General features: G+C 45.0%; 1 protein-coding gene across 1 annotated transcript in view; it reads right to left on the reverse strand.

Moving 5' to 3' along the window:
- Positions 1–723: 723 nt before the first annotated feature.
- Positions 724–13709, reverse strand: part of SUCLG2 (succinate-CoA ligase GDP-forming subunit beta) — a 161666-nt gene continuing 148680 nt past the window's right edge. Inside the window, exons 10-11 of the mRNA XM_064157044.1 lie at positions 12273–12393; positions 724–2630 (exon numbers count right to left, since the gene is read on the reverse strand). Coding sequence (XP_064013114.1) covers positions 2515–2630; positions 12273–12393 — 237 coding nt within the window. The 3' untranslated portion in view covers positions 724–2514. The remainder of the gene's footprint in view (positions 2631–12272; positions 12394–13709) is intronic.

Below are 13709 nucleotides of genomic sequence, written 5' to 3' on the forward strand. Positions count from 1 at the left end.
CTGCTGTGAGCTTTCTGTGGAAGGGGCAGTTCTCACTGATGTGCCTTTTGGCTTTAAGCTACAAAAAGCTGGGGAGCAGAGCTTGCATCCAGCCTTGCTGAAGTGAGGGGCAGCCATCAGGCAGACAGTTGCCCAGGACAGCAACCCCACTCTCACCGGGGTGTGACTCTGCCTGCTGGAGCCAAGGCAAAAGCATTCCTTTGGCATTGCGTTCACTTGCAATTTACAACAGTTAAAAGTCAAAGGAAATGCAGGTAAAACACCTTTCCAAGGGAGACCAGAACTAATTGCCCATTTCCATACTCAGAGAAACAACCTGTGCAAATAAAGCCAAATGAGTCCACAAGGCTGAAAGTGGGCAAACTGGACACAGAAGGAGTCTGGTTACAGAGAGTGAGCAGAGCCTTGGTGCAAGTGGAATGGAAACCCAGAGCTACAAAAATTTCCACACAACAGCTGGGAATTAAATTTCTACTGTTCTACTCTGTATGTGGCTTAAGAAGAGTAAGACTTGGAGTACTGTGACCAGCCTATGTACATGGAAGGCGTGTGTAGAGATGGCTGCTTTTTTAGATCCACCAGAGGCAGAGAAGAGCACACCAGGACTACTCAACGGAAACCAAATCCCTGTGCCATCCACTTCACTCACCTGTAACAAAAATGCAGGCCACCACGGACAAATTTAACAACTTTCTGTTTTACAGAAGAGACAAAGTCACCAAATGTGTTCATTCTCACATTTACTTGACAAACTGGTGCACAGTGTAAACCCTTGCACAACAGTCACCATACACAGCAGGACTCCATGGGCTCAGGACCAGACAGTGGATACGCAGCATGCGACAACATTGCCCAGGCAATTCTTGCACAGAATGCTCCCATTTCCAGTATTCAAAAGACATAAACCAGCCTGACTCTTGATTTAGTGTAGTGAGGTAAACATTTCTCCCTGCAAAGCAGTGTGCTTCGGTGCACCTTCACAACAAGGGCTAACCACAGGCCTCCCTTTCCCTCTGTCCGTAAGCACCTATTTAGTGCTCCTAATGGTCATACATTTTCTCCTGCAGCAGTACACAGAGAAAGGAACGGAGAGGACAAAGCCCCTGCAGTAACTGCTGACGGCAGCCCATCTATACTCATGTGTCGAGGGCCAGAGATTAGTGCAGATCAGTTATTTTGAAGGTAACACTTTCAATGGAAATGTCATGCAAAAAATTCTGTATGTTTCCGTGAGAAGAAGGTGGTATTGATTAGAGCTGCTTGAAAATCACAACTAGGAATTTATTGGACAAATTTTTACCTCTCTGCCCAGTTAAAAGAGCAGATCATAACATCCACTCGTTTGTTCAAATTTACTGATGATTTTCAGCACGTAAATCCTGGGCTGAGTGAGATCTGTACCAAGTTCTTCAGTTACACAAACCATTTGGTACTGCCTCCTGTCCCCCGGAGGAGCAATTTGTGCAATTAACAGCTTCAGTTCTGACTGTTACAGAAGGTTCTGTAACCAAAACAAATCTCAGTCAACACCTGAGCACTGAACTGTACATTTATTTGTTTATTTCTTGTACATATTTTAATCGATGTCTGAGAAATCAAACACTTGGAAAATGGAGACGTTCCTTTGACCTTTGTTCCAAATAAATCAGAAATGGGCTTTGGAAGTTAACTCAGTTGAAGAATATTCCTAAGAGAAAACTGCTTCGGCTCTTCTCATCTTATTTTCAAGCCTCACAGTAGCAACGTACTCCTGAGAGAGGTGATTTTAAAGAGTTAGCAGCCATTTTCCTCCTGGCAGAGACATGCTCCTGGAGCTCTCTCTATGGCACTGTTGTACCCACAAACACTGCACCTCATTTCCAGAAGCTAGAAATTTAATGAATCACATTTTGTCAGCTATAGGCACAGGGTAAGAATGGAAGCTCGCTTCACTGCCAGCAATCCCTTGTCTGATTTGTGAGGTATACTTTGGCATCCACAGAAGAAAATCACCTTAAGGCAAAATGTGTGCTTTCTAAACCAAGAAAATAGACATTATTCGTTTAATAAAAATAGATACTAGAAGCACAATTTTTCACGATCGTGGAAGTCCATAAAAAAGACAACGCATTAGCAGTTTGCTGACTCTTTGCAGTATAAAACCAGAAAATAGGTGAACTAGGTGAACTAAGTGTCTTTGGTTAAGGAATGATCCTGTTGATAGAAGTCAACTATTAATTACTGTATCTCCCTGTGAATTTACCAGTGACGGTTTTGGCAGGAAAGCAGAAAAAGAGCTTTATCAAATGAAATTACTTATTACTAGTTCTGAGTAACAAAATTAAGTGAAGACATACAAACTCTTCAAGAATGCAGCTGCAAAATTCCTGAAGCCTAACTTGCAAGCCTGGAGTTCTCCATCTAGCTCAGCTGACGTCCACCAGCGCTGATGACAGCATAACCCTCCCTCCGAAACAGCGAGGGGAGTGACACCTTCCGAGACACACAGTTCCCAGCAGAATAAGCCTCAGGCTGCTATTTGCTGGCCACGCTGGCCACTGCCTTCTTTGCTGCATCCTCAAGGTCACTTGCAGACGTGATGGGGAGTCCGCTTTCCTTCAGAATACGCTGGGCTTCTTGAACGTTGGTTCCTAAAAAAAAGAACACTGACTATAATTACTAATTAATATTAATGAAGAAAGGAGCATATTCTATGAAATCTCTATCAGAGTAGTTAATGCTTCAAGCCACACATCAGTTCAGTTTAGCGACAGATTCAGTGAGTGGCTCGGACTGAGCTGAGAAGGACTCTTAATTTTGGCGATGGTTTTGACAGACAATGCCACCTGATAATTGCACTGGCATCCACAGGAGGGGCTTTGTGAAGGTTAGAGGGTCAATCCCACATCCACCAGAGTCAGCAGGGACATCCAGTAAGAGCAGTGGTTAATGGACCATGCATCAGGCCTTTAAGACAGTAGATAACAGACACTCAGAAGATTTAAGGCATTTATTAGCAACCATCAGCTACAGCCATCAGCTGCCAGTGAAGCAACAGTAAAGAAATTCCCCTGTGTTAACCACGAGCTGCAAAATGGGCTACTGAGAGACAAAGATCTGGGCAGTCCTGAAAGCCTAAGTGGTTCTGAGCTGCTCTTGAACAAGCCTTTTTGCATTTCTGCTAAAAAGGGTGAAGAGAGATCTCTGAAGGCTTCGGCATGACACTGTTCCTCCTCTGCTGTTGCACTGTTATCCCACCTTAAAGCAGACTGCTGTACAGTAGAGGTGCTCCTATTTCATATGGGCACGGCTCAGGTGCAGAGAATAGCCTACATGCACCGCAAAAAGAAAACCAACTTCTAAAAGCTGTTTCAGGAAAGCAGGTTTTGCCCTTTTGTCCACACTGGTATGAGACAAATGCATCACCTTCCCATCTACTCCAGCTCCTTCTTTTCTGAAAGCAAACAGAAAAACTCAGTTCTCCAGAAACCCCAAGTGGCAGTTTTGATCACTGATACGCTCTGCACCACAGAAAAAACTCAGGAGTCAGATATTCTGCTGAGGAAGTGGAACCAACACTGCAGGACCACACATCAGTCACAAACACAAGACTCGGAGCTGATCCTCTTCAGGATGCTTTCTACCCCTGCCCTTCACATCAAGCTCTTTGCTCATTTGCCATTGTCAGAATGCTTAATTACTTTGTAATTCGTAGACCTAGCAAAATGAATGTTAATTATATTTGGAGCTAATTCACTAATTATAACCTTAATTATTAACCAAGCAAGGAGCACACTCTTCACTGCTCACCTTCCAAACATTCATTTTGAAGAGTGAGTTTGGCTTTTTTAGCAGACTTTATGAAACACCTAAAAGTGTTCAGCACAAGCAGAGAAATTCAAAAGTCAGAGTGCTCAAGTCAGGACTCCTCCTCCCAACACTGAAAGAGACCAAAGACATCTCTGTGGCAGCACGGCCCGGGCAGGTGTCTGGAAGAGGAGTGTGGAATCCCGTCCCCTGCTGTTTAAAAGCACTTCTCACACCAACATGCACTGGACACACTGTGGGACTTGAGTTGGAGGGTCAAAGACATCTGAAATCTCTGGCAGGAGGGGATTTGGTTGCAGAGTTACCTCCAGAATCACAAAGGACTTCTCCTACAGAAAAAAATAATATGGGCAAAAAGGAGCAGAATACTTATTTCCTTTTCCCCCACCACCCTAGATACTGTACTGTGGAAGCTTCTAACTGCCAGCACAGAACTGCACAGGCAAGTCAGGCAGCATTAGGAAGGTTCTCTTCTCTGTTAAACTCCTCACATTCATGTAGTGATTCCCATCACGCCTCGAAGGCTTTAGCTATTATTTAGAGACAAATGTGATAGACATTTAAAGCAGTCAAGATTGTAAGGATCATGAACAGGATTCCACAAGACAAAGTGTTGTGAGGAAAAAAAACAACAAACAACAAACCCAAAAGCAACTAACCACCAAACCCACCAAAAAACAACACAAACCAAAAATCCCAACCAACCACCACCAGCAACAACAGCCAACCCAGTGAGGCAAAACGAAACAGGAAGAGGGAAATTGTCTGGGAAGTTTTTGGCCACCCGTGCCCAGGTGGCCGAGCCAGCCAGTGGTTCCCGAGCCTGTACTAGGAACACTGCAGGCAACGGCGACAGCAATCCTGCTCCTGTGCTCAGCACGGCTGAGCCCACACCTTGCGTGCTGTGTTCAGTCCTGGGGGCCTCACTACAGGAAGGACATCGAGGGGCTGGAGCATGAGGGCGTTGGGGGTGTGCAGCCTGCAGAAGAGAGGCTCAGGGCAGAGCTCACTGCTGTCCACAAGTACTCGAAGGGAGGTGGTAGCCAGCTGGGGTTGATCTCTTCTGCCAGGCAACCAGCAACAGAACAAGTGGACACAGTCTCAAGCTGTGCCAGGGGAGGTCCAGGCTGGATGTCAGGAGGAAGTTCTTGCCAGAGAGAGTGATTGGCAATGGAATGGGCTGCCCAGGGAGGTGGTGGAGTCACCGTCCCTGGAGGAGGCTGGATGAGGCACTTAGTGCCATGGTTTAGTTAACTAGAAGGTGTTAGGTTAGACTGGATGATCTTGAAGGTCTTTTCCAACTTGGTTAATTCTGTGAGTCTGTGATGTCCAGAGAAGGGCAACGAGGCTCATGAAGAGACTGGATCACATGGCCTACAAGGAGCACCAAAGGGAGCTGCAGTTGTTTAGGCTGCAGGAGGCTGAGGGGAGATCTCACATCTCCCTGAGGGGAGGCTGGAGCAAGGAGCAGCTGCTTCTCCATGAGGACAAGTGACAGGACTAGAGGAAATGGTTAGAAGCTGCACCAGCAGAGGGTCAGGCTGGATATGAGGAAACATTTCTTCACTGCCAGGGTTATGAAACATCAGAATGATGTGCCCAGGGCAGTGGCAGAGTAACTACCCCCAGGGGGGTCCAAGTGGTGTGCGGTCCTGGTGCTTACAGACATGGCTTAGTGCTGGGTTGAAGGGTGGACTGGGTGATCTTCAGGGTCTCTTCCAGCCAGCTATGTGCTGTGATTCTGTGAAACTTTGCCACAAAGTACTGTGGAAAAGTACTGTGAGAGCCATGTATTCAAAACTAACTTCTGCTCTTCGCTAAGTAGGTGCTGTTAGCTGGAGCGGGAACAACGCACCGCATCCATGCCGCGCCGCGGTGACTGCTCTACACACCACTCGCCTGACGTGCATTACCAAATCGATACAGAACACAGTGCACAAGGGCGGCGGGGGGGGGGGGGGGGGGGGGGGGGGGGGAGGGGCAGTTTATGCAGACAAACAGAAATATGAAAGCTGAAAACAGCCAAACAACCTCGCTGCAGTCAGAAGAGTGAGGGTACACTTTCTATTGCTTAAATCAAATACTACATTGCAGTCAGGCCATAAAATTAAACCTGATTCTTCAGCAAGCGTTTTGTTTCTTTAATGATAGAGTTTCATCCCATTGTGGTAACTGTTTTAGATGCACAGAGAATGCAGAAGCTGTAACCAGATCCTGCTGAAAGCAGAGGTAAGAGCTCTAAAATTAAATGTTCAGAAAATGCTGGAAACATTAAGAATCCACAAAGACTGTCAACTTATTGCAGCAGGCATCAAAACAAACTAATAAATCATCCCAGTATTTTCACATTAACCTCCTGCCACTGGATGGTGTCAGAGAACTGTAAACAGAATCTCATACCCAGGCTATCCAAACAACCTGCCCTTCACCTGCACTGCAGCCAGCAGGGAGAGAGACCTCACAGGACTGAAGGCTTTTGCTGTTACTGGTTTGGGGTTTTGGGTTTGTTTATTGGGGCATTTTGTTTGTTTTGGGGGGGGTTTGGTTGCTTGGTTTGTTCGATCTCCTCCCCCATTTGGATTCTTAAACTGGACTGTACTAAGTAAGGGAACAGCTCTGTAACAAGAAAAATAACTTTTTCCTTCCAACAGATATTGCTGCTGCTGACACTCCATGGGAAAAGAAGAGAGATGTAATTTTATCAGCATATCTCTGCATGTTTGTAAATCTGAATAGCCTTCTTCTGAAAAGTGAGTTCTGAAGCAACCTTTCTGCCTGCGAACGTGCAGACTCTCACAGTTACACTTCTGCTGCCTTCCCATCCCTGCTAAGGATGCTAATCTGTTCAAATCAATCTAAACCCCAAACACTAAAAATCCTAGCAATAAATACTCTCTCTAAGTGTCTTCCTGTAAACTTCCCCATGATACTTGCACATGGTGCTACACAGGAGGCAAGAGGACTGCAGAGCTTGAATGAAAGCAAACAAATCACAGAATTGTCAGGGTTGGAAGTGACCTCAAACATTATCCAGCTCCAGCCTCCTGCCACGGGCAGAGAGAGCTCCCACTACAACAGGGACACTTTACACCAGATCACACTAAATCAAACACCTCCCATCGTGCTCACAGGATTTTGACAATGCTCACTGTCAGAAAACAGAGGAACAGGCTAGACTGGAATCACAGAATGGTCTGGGTTGGAAAGGCCCTCCAAAGGTCATCCAGTCCACCCCCCTCTGCAGTAAGCAGATCAGGCTGCCCAGGGCTCTGTCAAACCTCACTTTGAATATCTGCAGGGATGGGACCTAACCACCTCCCTGCGCAACCTATTCCAGTGTTCCACTACCCTCATGGTGCAGAACTTGTTCCTAACATGCAATCTAAACCAGCTCTGCTCTACTTTGAAGCCACTGCCCTCATCCTGTCACTGCAGCCCTTTGTGAACACTCTCCATTCTTCTTGTAAGCCCAGGTACTGGAAGGTCCTGTCCAGCGATGGCGGCTGGAGAGGATGCCAGATTTCTGATTCTGAGGCTCAGCTGTGTACACTTGGTGTGTCCTAACGAACGGAGCACCAACAGAAAAACAACCTCACCATTCCGACACTCTGTGTGACAAAACATTTCACAGCAGGCAGTGTCTGAAAATTCTTACTGACATAACACATTGTGACCATGCTCCATCATCAACAGCCAATGAGCAACTCACAGACACACACACACACACACACCCTCAGCATGGAATGGAATGGAATAGAATCAGCCAGGCTGGAAGAGACCTCCAAGCTCATCCAGCCCAACCTAGCACCCAGCCTTAGACAATCAACCAGACCATGGCACTAAGTGCCCCAGCCAGGCTTTTGTTTCAACACCTCCAGGGATGCCAACTCCATCACCTCCCTGGGCAGCCCATTCCAATGCCAATCACTCTCTCTGACAACAACTTCCTCCTAACATCCAGCCTGAACCTGCCTTGGCACAGCTTGAGGCTGTGTCCCCTTGTTCTGGTGCTGCTTGCCTGGCAGAAGAGATCAACCCCACTTGGCTACAGCCTCCTTTCAGGTAGTTGTAGATAGCAACGAGGTCTGCCCTGAGCCTCCTCTGCTGCAGGCTGCACACCCCCAGCTCCCTCAGCCTCTCCTCACAGGGCTCTGCTCCAGGCCCCTCCCCAGCCTTGCTGCCCTTCTCTCAACACCTTCCAGCACCTCAACATCTCTCTTGAATTGAGGAGCCCAGAACTGGACACAGCACTCAAGGTGTGGCCTGAGCAGTGCTGAGCACAGGGGCAGAAGAACCTCCCTTGTCCTGCTGCCCACACTGCTCCTGATGCAGGCCTGATACAGGTTCCTGTTTGTGTGATCTGTGATAGCCTACAAGATGGTAAGTCACAGCCTCTCAGGCTTCAGAGGTACTGGAGAATAAGGGGCGAGTTTTGAAGTTCATCCCTGTCCAACCTTCAGTCAACACCATCTGATTCAAGGCCTGGCAAGTGACAAGCTTTGATCAACAATCTTTAGCTAGGGAGCCTATGAAGTTTTGGTGGCTTACACATGTTGTAGCTGTTGGTTCTGCAGCCAAAAATAAATCAACTTTCACTTTCTACTTGTAATAGGGAATCAAACTCTCTCCTCTGTCCACTCCATTTGCTCTTTCTTATCTTAAACTTTTCCTCTGCCTCCTGTTTATATCCTCATTGGGAAAGACACATTTCAAGTTGTGCTGAATGTTTAAACTCAGAACATCTGAAGGAGCTGATACAAATAAAGTTTTAAGTGTGACTTTGCAATACTCCACTCCCTCCTCTTGATAGGCAACTTGGGATCCGAAACCCACAAGCATACATACTAACCACGTTTCTGAGCCAGATACACAAGCTGAAGCACATTTTCACTTGTGTGTAAAAGATTGCTGAATATATCAGAAAACCCCTTAGATTCTGAAGATCACAAGGTCAGCAACCACCTGGCTGGAAAATATAATAGGCAATGTTGGATTCAGACATCTGACCAAACCCCCAGTGGCTTCTGGCTGCATTTCCATGTATCAAGTAGTTCTAGTTCCTCCCGATTCTTCTTGCCCTATGGCCAGAGAAGCAGAAAATTCATTTGCTGGAAGACAGAGAAGTGAACTTTCCAGTGCAGGAAGAAAATATCTAATTCACAATTCTTTTTTTGTTCTTCCCTCTTTTCATTTAATTCTGAGCTACAAGAGTGAGAATTAAGGTTTGGCTTCCATTCAGTTCTCCCAGTTAGCTTTCACAAAACTTAACTGAAGTTCACTACACTTTAAAGGGGAGAAAAGTCCTCCATAAACCCAGCAGATGTTTCCTACATCTGCAGAAGATAAAATTTGGAATATGTGGTTTCTCCATTTGCTCATGAGCCTTTTAAACAACAATAATCCTGTGTCTCAGCTGGCGAGTTCTTTACTGATAAGGCAAGTAAACACATGTAATTATAAAGTTACCATTTTCAAAGAGGAGAGTAATCCTTTCTTTATCCACTAGTAAAACAGCTTGTAATTATTATACAACCCAGAACAAAGATTTGTCCCCAGAATCCTGCTAAATCAAGACAGATTTGACTGATTAAAACTCCAGTCATCAAGACATTTGCAATACAGTGCATGCAGGCAAAGAGTCTTTAAAGAGCAGGTCACAAAGCTGCTAGATTTTATGGGAATATTCATCAACCTTCTGTTGGGAAAACATTCTACAAGGAAACCCAAAAAAATACTTGCCTCTCTTCCTGAAGTGTGAAATGTTATCAGTGATATTGGAAGTCTCAGGTTAGCCTTATTACTTCCACAGTACTCATTATTAATTCAAAATTCTTACAGGTGTAGCTAACTCAGTGTGAGTTCAAAGAAGCAGCATAGGAAGTTTCCTGAAGATATGAGGAGGAAATTTTTCCCTGTGAGGGTGACAGAGCACTGGAACAGGCTGCCCAGGGGAGCTGTGGAGTCTCTGTCTCTGGAGATATTCAAGACCTGTCTGGATATGTTCCTGTGTGATCTGCTCTGGGTGACTCTGCTCTGCAAGGGGATTGGACTGGATGAGCTTTGGAGGTCCCTTCCAGCCCCTGACATTCTGTGATTCTGTAAGGAACAATGAAGATTATGAAAGATCCCAAGGGATTGATTTCTGAGGTGAGGATTAAAATACATAAATAAATGAAATACACACACATATATACATCTATTGCTTGGCTGGGCGTTTAAGGAGGCAGAGAAAGCAGAAGTTAGAAGCTGACAGTTTCCATGTACAACACAGGCTGTAAACATACAGTCACAGAGTGCTTTGGGTTGGAAGAGACATTTAAAGGTCATCTAGTGCAAGCCTCTGCGGTGAGCAGGGCCATCCTCAGCTAGATGGGGTAGCACATCTCTGTGTGTGTTCAGGATGACTGAATGGTAGCACCAGGGATCACTGAAGGAACTAAAAAACTATTGAGATAAGGACTATGCAAACGTGAGAGTTGTGCACACTGTTCCGGAGAGAGTTCCCTAAAGAAAATGTGATATTGCCACCTCTGGAGTCAGCAACTAGTCTAGGAGAAGCTTTATGCCAGCAACGAGTGAGCAGACATGGGAAGATGGTCAACTAAAGACGTCTGCATTAAAATAGACATTCTGAAGGTCCAGCTTTGACCTCTGTGGATGAAGCAGAACCAACTCAGAAAGGTCACAGGCACCAGAGGACCAGGCACCATGTGGACACTGCTTCAGGGTGTTCTGCCACTCCTGCTCCATGCTGGCACTCTCCTCATTCAGCCCAGGGACTGTTCTGCCTCTTGCAATCTCCCAGAAGCCATGTTAACAAAAAAAAAAAAACCAAAATTAAAACCCAGTGGCAGATCTGGCAGCCTAAAATCAGCAAGTTTAATTTCTTGTTTTCCTTATACTAGTTTGAAACACTGCAACAGAAACAACTGGCAACACCTTGTTCCCAACGACTTTCCAGTATCTTCACTTAGCAAATAACAGCTACGACAGATAAGAAGTCTTCCGGATCTGTTTCTTCCCAGCTGTGACATCAGGAAAAGTTTTTTGCCAGCAAAAAAATTGAAACAGCTTTGCCTAGAGCTGATAAACAATTAAATTTTACATTATGAAACCTCCCTGCTTCTAGTCTCTCCTCCATCCATATTCACCTACCTACTGAAGGTGCTTAGCTCTGCTGCATGATCCGAAGAATACTTCCACAATTTGTTTCTGAACCCATTTTAGAGCATTTCAATTTTCCTGCACTTACTGCAGTGGAAGTCTACTTGTGTGGGACCAAGAGTGCACTCTGGAAAGCATTCAAAGCCCACAGTGAAATGCACAGCAGAACTTTCAGGGGACAAAACTGCACGTCCCAAGTTGTGGTCTATCTTGATGTGACCTGTGTGTCATATGTGATGCAGCATGAGAATGAAGGGTGGGGAAAGCCTGCTTTCTCTTGCAAGGCAAAACAAGCACCCCCCTAATCAAAGGGCTTCAGGGGTAGCCTCCACCTTCATCAGTCCTGGTGATGTTATTTCTTGAAAAGAAAAGTCTGGTACACTCACAACATTTTTCCTTCCCCCACTATTACAGTGTTAAGCTCTACCCTATTGCTTTCTGTCTCTGGCACATGAAGGGATGATGTACTTCTTCCCTTTACCACCAATGCTGAGTGACAGGACAGTGCACTTTACACAACACTCAAACATGGATGTTGACTGTTTGGAGGAACAGACCTTAAAGCAACCAAAGCAACAAACAAACAAACAGGAAATACTTGAAGTTTACTTGTGCTGACCCCAATGAAGACACTTTCTCACTCAGCAGCAGCAGAAGAATCTCCCTTCTTCAGAGATCTTGAAAATGAAAGACAGAGCTCCATATCCACTGCTACTAAACCCAACAACTGCCAACACCTCTGTGTTAGCTTTTGTGTTTGCACTTTAACAACGCTGCATGTGCCAAAAAAAAATAAGAGAATTCCTTAGCATTACCAAATCTTCTGGTTTTAGATGGATACTAGCTGGCCTGGCTATTTGGGCAGAAGAACACATACAGAAACCTCTGACAAATATGGTTTCTAACATCTTTCTTTTAATTATGGTGCTGGGGTAAATTTAAGCAACCTGCGTGTTGCTGCAGGTTTAGCAATAATGGAACGGCACCCAGGAGAAAAAAGTCATTTGAATAAGAAATACCTTCCAGTAAACACTAACTGGCATCAAAATAATCTCCATTTGCATTGCAAATCTTACAAGCAAAATCCTAACGTTCTCACTGCAAAATTCCTTTGCTTCAGGTAACACCAGGGACCAGAAATAAGGAAGTAAGGAAACAGTTTATTGACTAGGAGATGAAAGTGCATGAAGAACTGGGCATACTCTTACTGTGTAGGACTCATCTGTTTGGAGACAGACAGCAGCCACAGTGGATTGCTGTGGCCCTGAGGGATGATTTTCTGTGAAACCGTTAGCACTCACCTTCCAGTCTGACCACCAGTGGCACTTTCAGCTCAAGCTCTCGGCAGGCTTTGGTGATGCCATTGGCTATGATGGCACAGTTCACGATCCCACCAAATATGTTCACAAGAATTGCTTCAACCTGCAGGAAAGAATCAGAGAAAGTAGGTGGGAGGCTTGGTTGTGTTTTGTCTTGGCTTTGTTTTTCAAATAAAGACAGGTGAAAGACCCAAACCAGGGTAAGAATTCCCTTCTGCCAGGCTGGTTCCAATTTATGGAAGGTACAAGAAGTTTCACCTCTGTAGTCAGAGAATCTGATTCTGAGCCTATTTGGTTTGTAGTGTATTGCCATGATAAATTTCCTTAGACTGAACTGGAGTGGTAACTATTTTCATAGACACATTATTACACAGAAAAGGGGAATATCTACTGGTAAGATCAATACATTTTTTCTTTTTTAAAACAAGTATTGAGCAGTCATCAGAGGTGGTAGCTCAGAGAAGACAAGTGTACGTCTGCGTGGATGCATATGCAATGAAATATTCATGTGGCCACTTCACTAAACAATTTGGATATGCACTTCATCATTAGCAGTGCAGAGGAAAAGGTAATATACTTGCCCTGCCTTGATAAAGAGGAGTAAAAATCCCTTCTAATTAACAAGGAGAGGCGTGTGATGAAGAGCATTCATTACAACAGATTAACTGATCACCTCAAAAACCTTCTGTTCATTGGCTTCTGGAAACAAATTCCTGCACCCAATTCACAGTTCAAGCAGACTTCACAACATAAAAAGCATTAATATATACAAGATACTAATAAGTGAGGTTTTCTGGCTTGGTAAGGCAGTATAATAATAGAACCCAGGTTCATACACCAGGCTTCCTACCATGGTTTATTCAGTTGAGGAATGCAGATATGCTGCTTCTCATTCCACAGTGGGGCTACAGAATCCCCAACATTCAGGGTGATAAGCTTCACTGAGTGTCACAAACAAGCTTTGCCAGAATCACCTTAACTCAAAAGTCGACAAGATACAGAGGGGATTAGGTCTGATGGAATGAAATATCACTGAATTTCACTTGGGCATGATGTCAACCACAATTATGCTTAACTCACTGCACAAGACGAATAGATTCGCTTTGCCCACCTCCAGGTAGCCAGCACCAAGGAAATTCCCTGCAGTCATGCACATGTACAGCTCTGCACAATCAGGTTACGTACTTCTCACCACTGTTAGTAACACGGTTGTCCACAGTGCAGCAAGGAAACAGTGGTAAAAAGAAGTCTCAACAAATACTCTTCTTCCCATGAGAACTCATCTCACTCCCTAAGCAGCATCCTGGACTGCAGAAACCTCACTTAGTAGAAGCACATGCAGATAGTATTGCTATCCAGTACTGCTATGAAGCTGGTAAAGGGATTCACCTCACTGATATCTCTCTCATCACCTGCTGC

The sequence above is a fragment of the Pogoniulus pusillus genome, chromosome 16, assembly GCF_015220805.1.
Source record: "Pogoniulus pusillus isolate bPogPus1 chromosome 16, bPogPus1.pri, whole genome shotgun sequence".
NCBI classification, from domain to species: Eukaryota; Metazoa; Chordata; class Aves; order Piciformes; family Lybiidae; genus Pogoniulus; species Pogoniulus pusillus.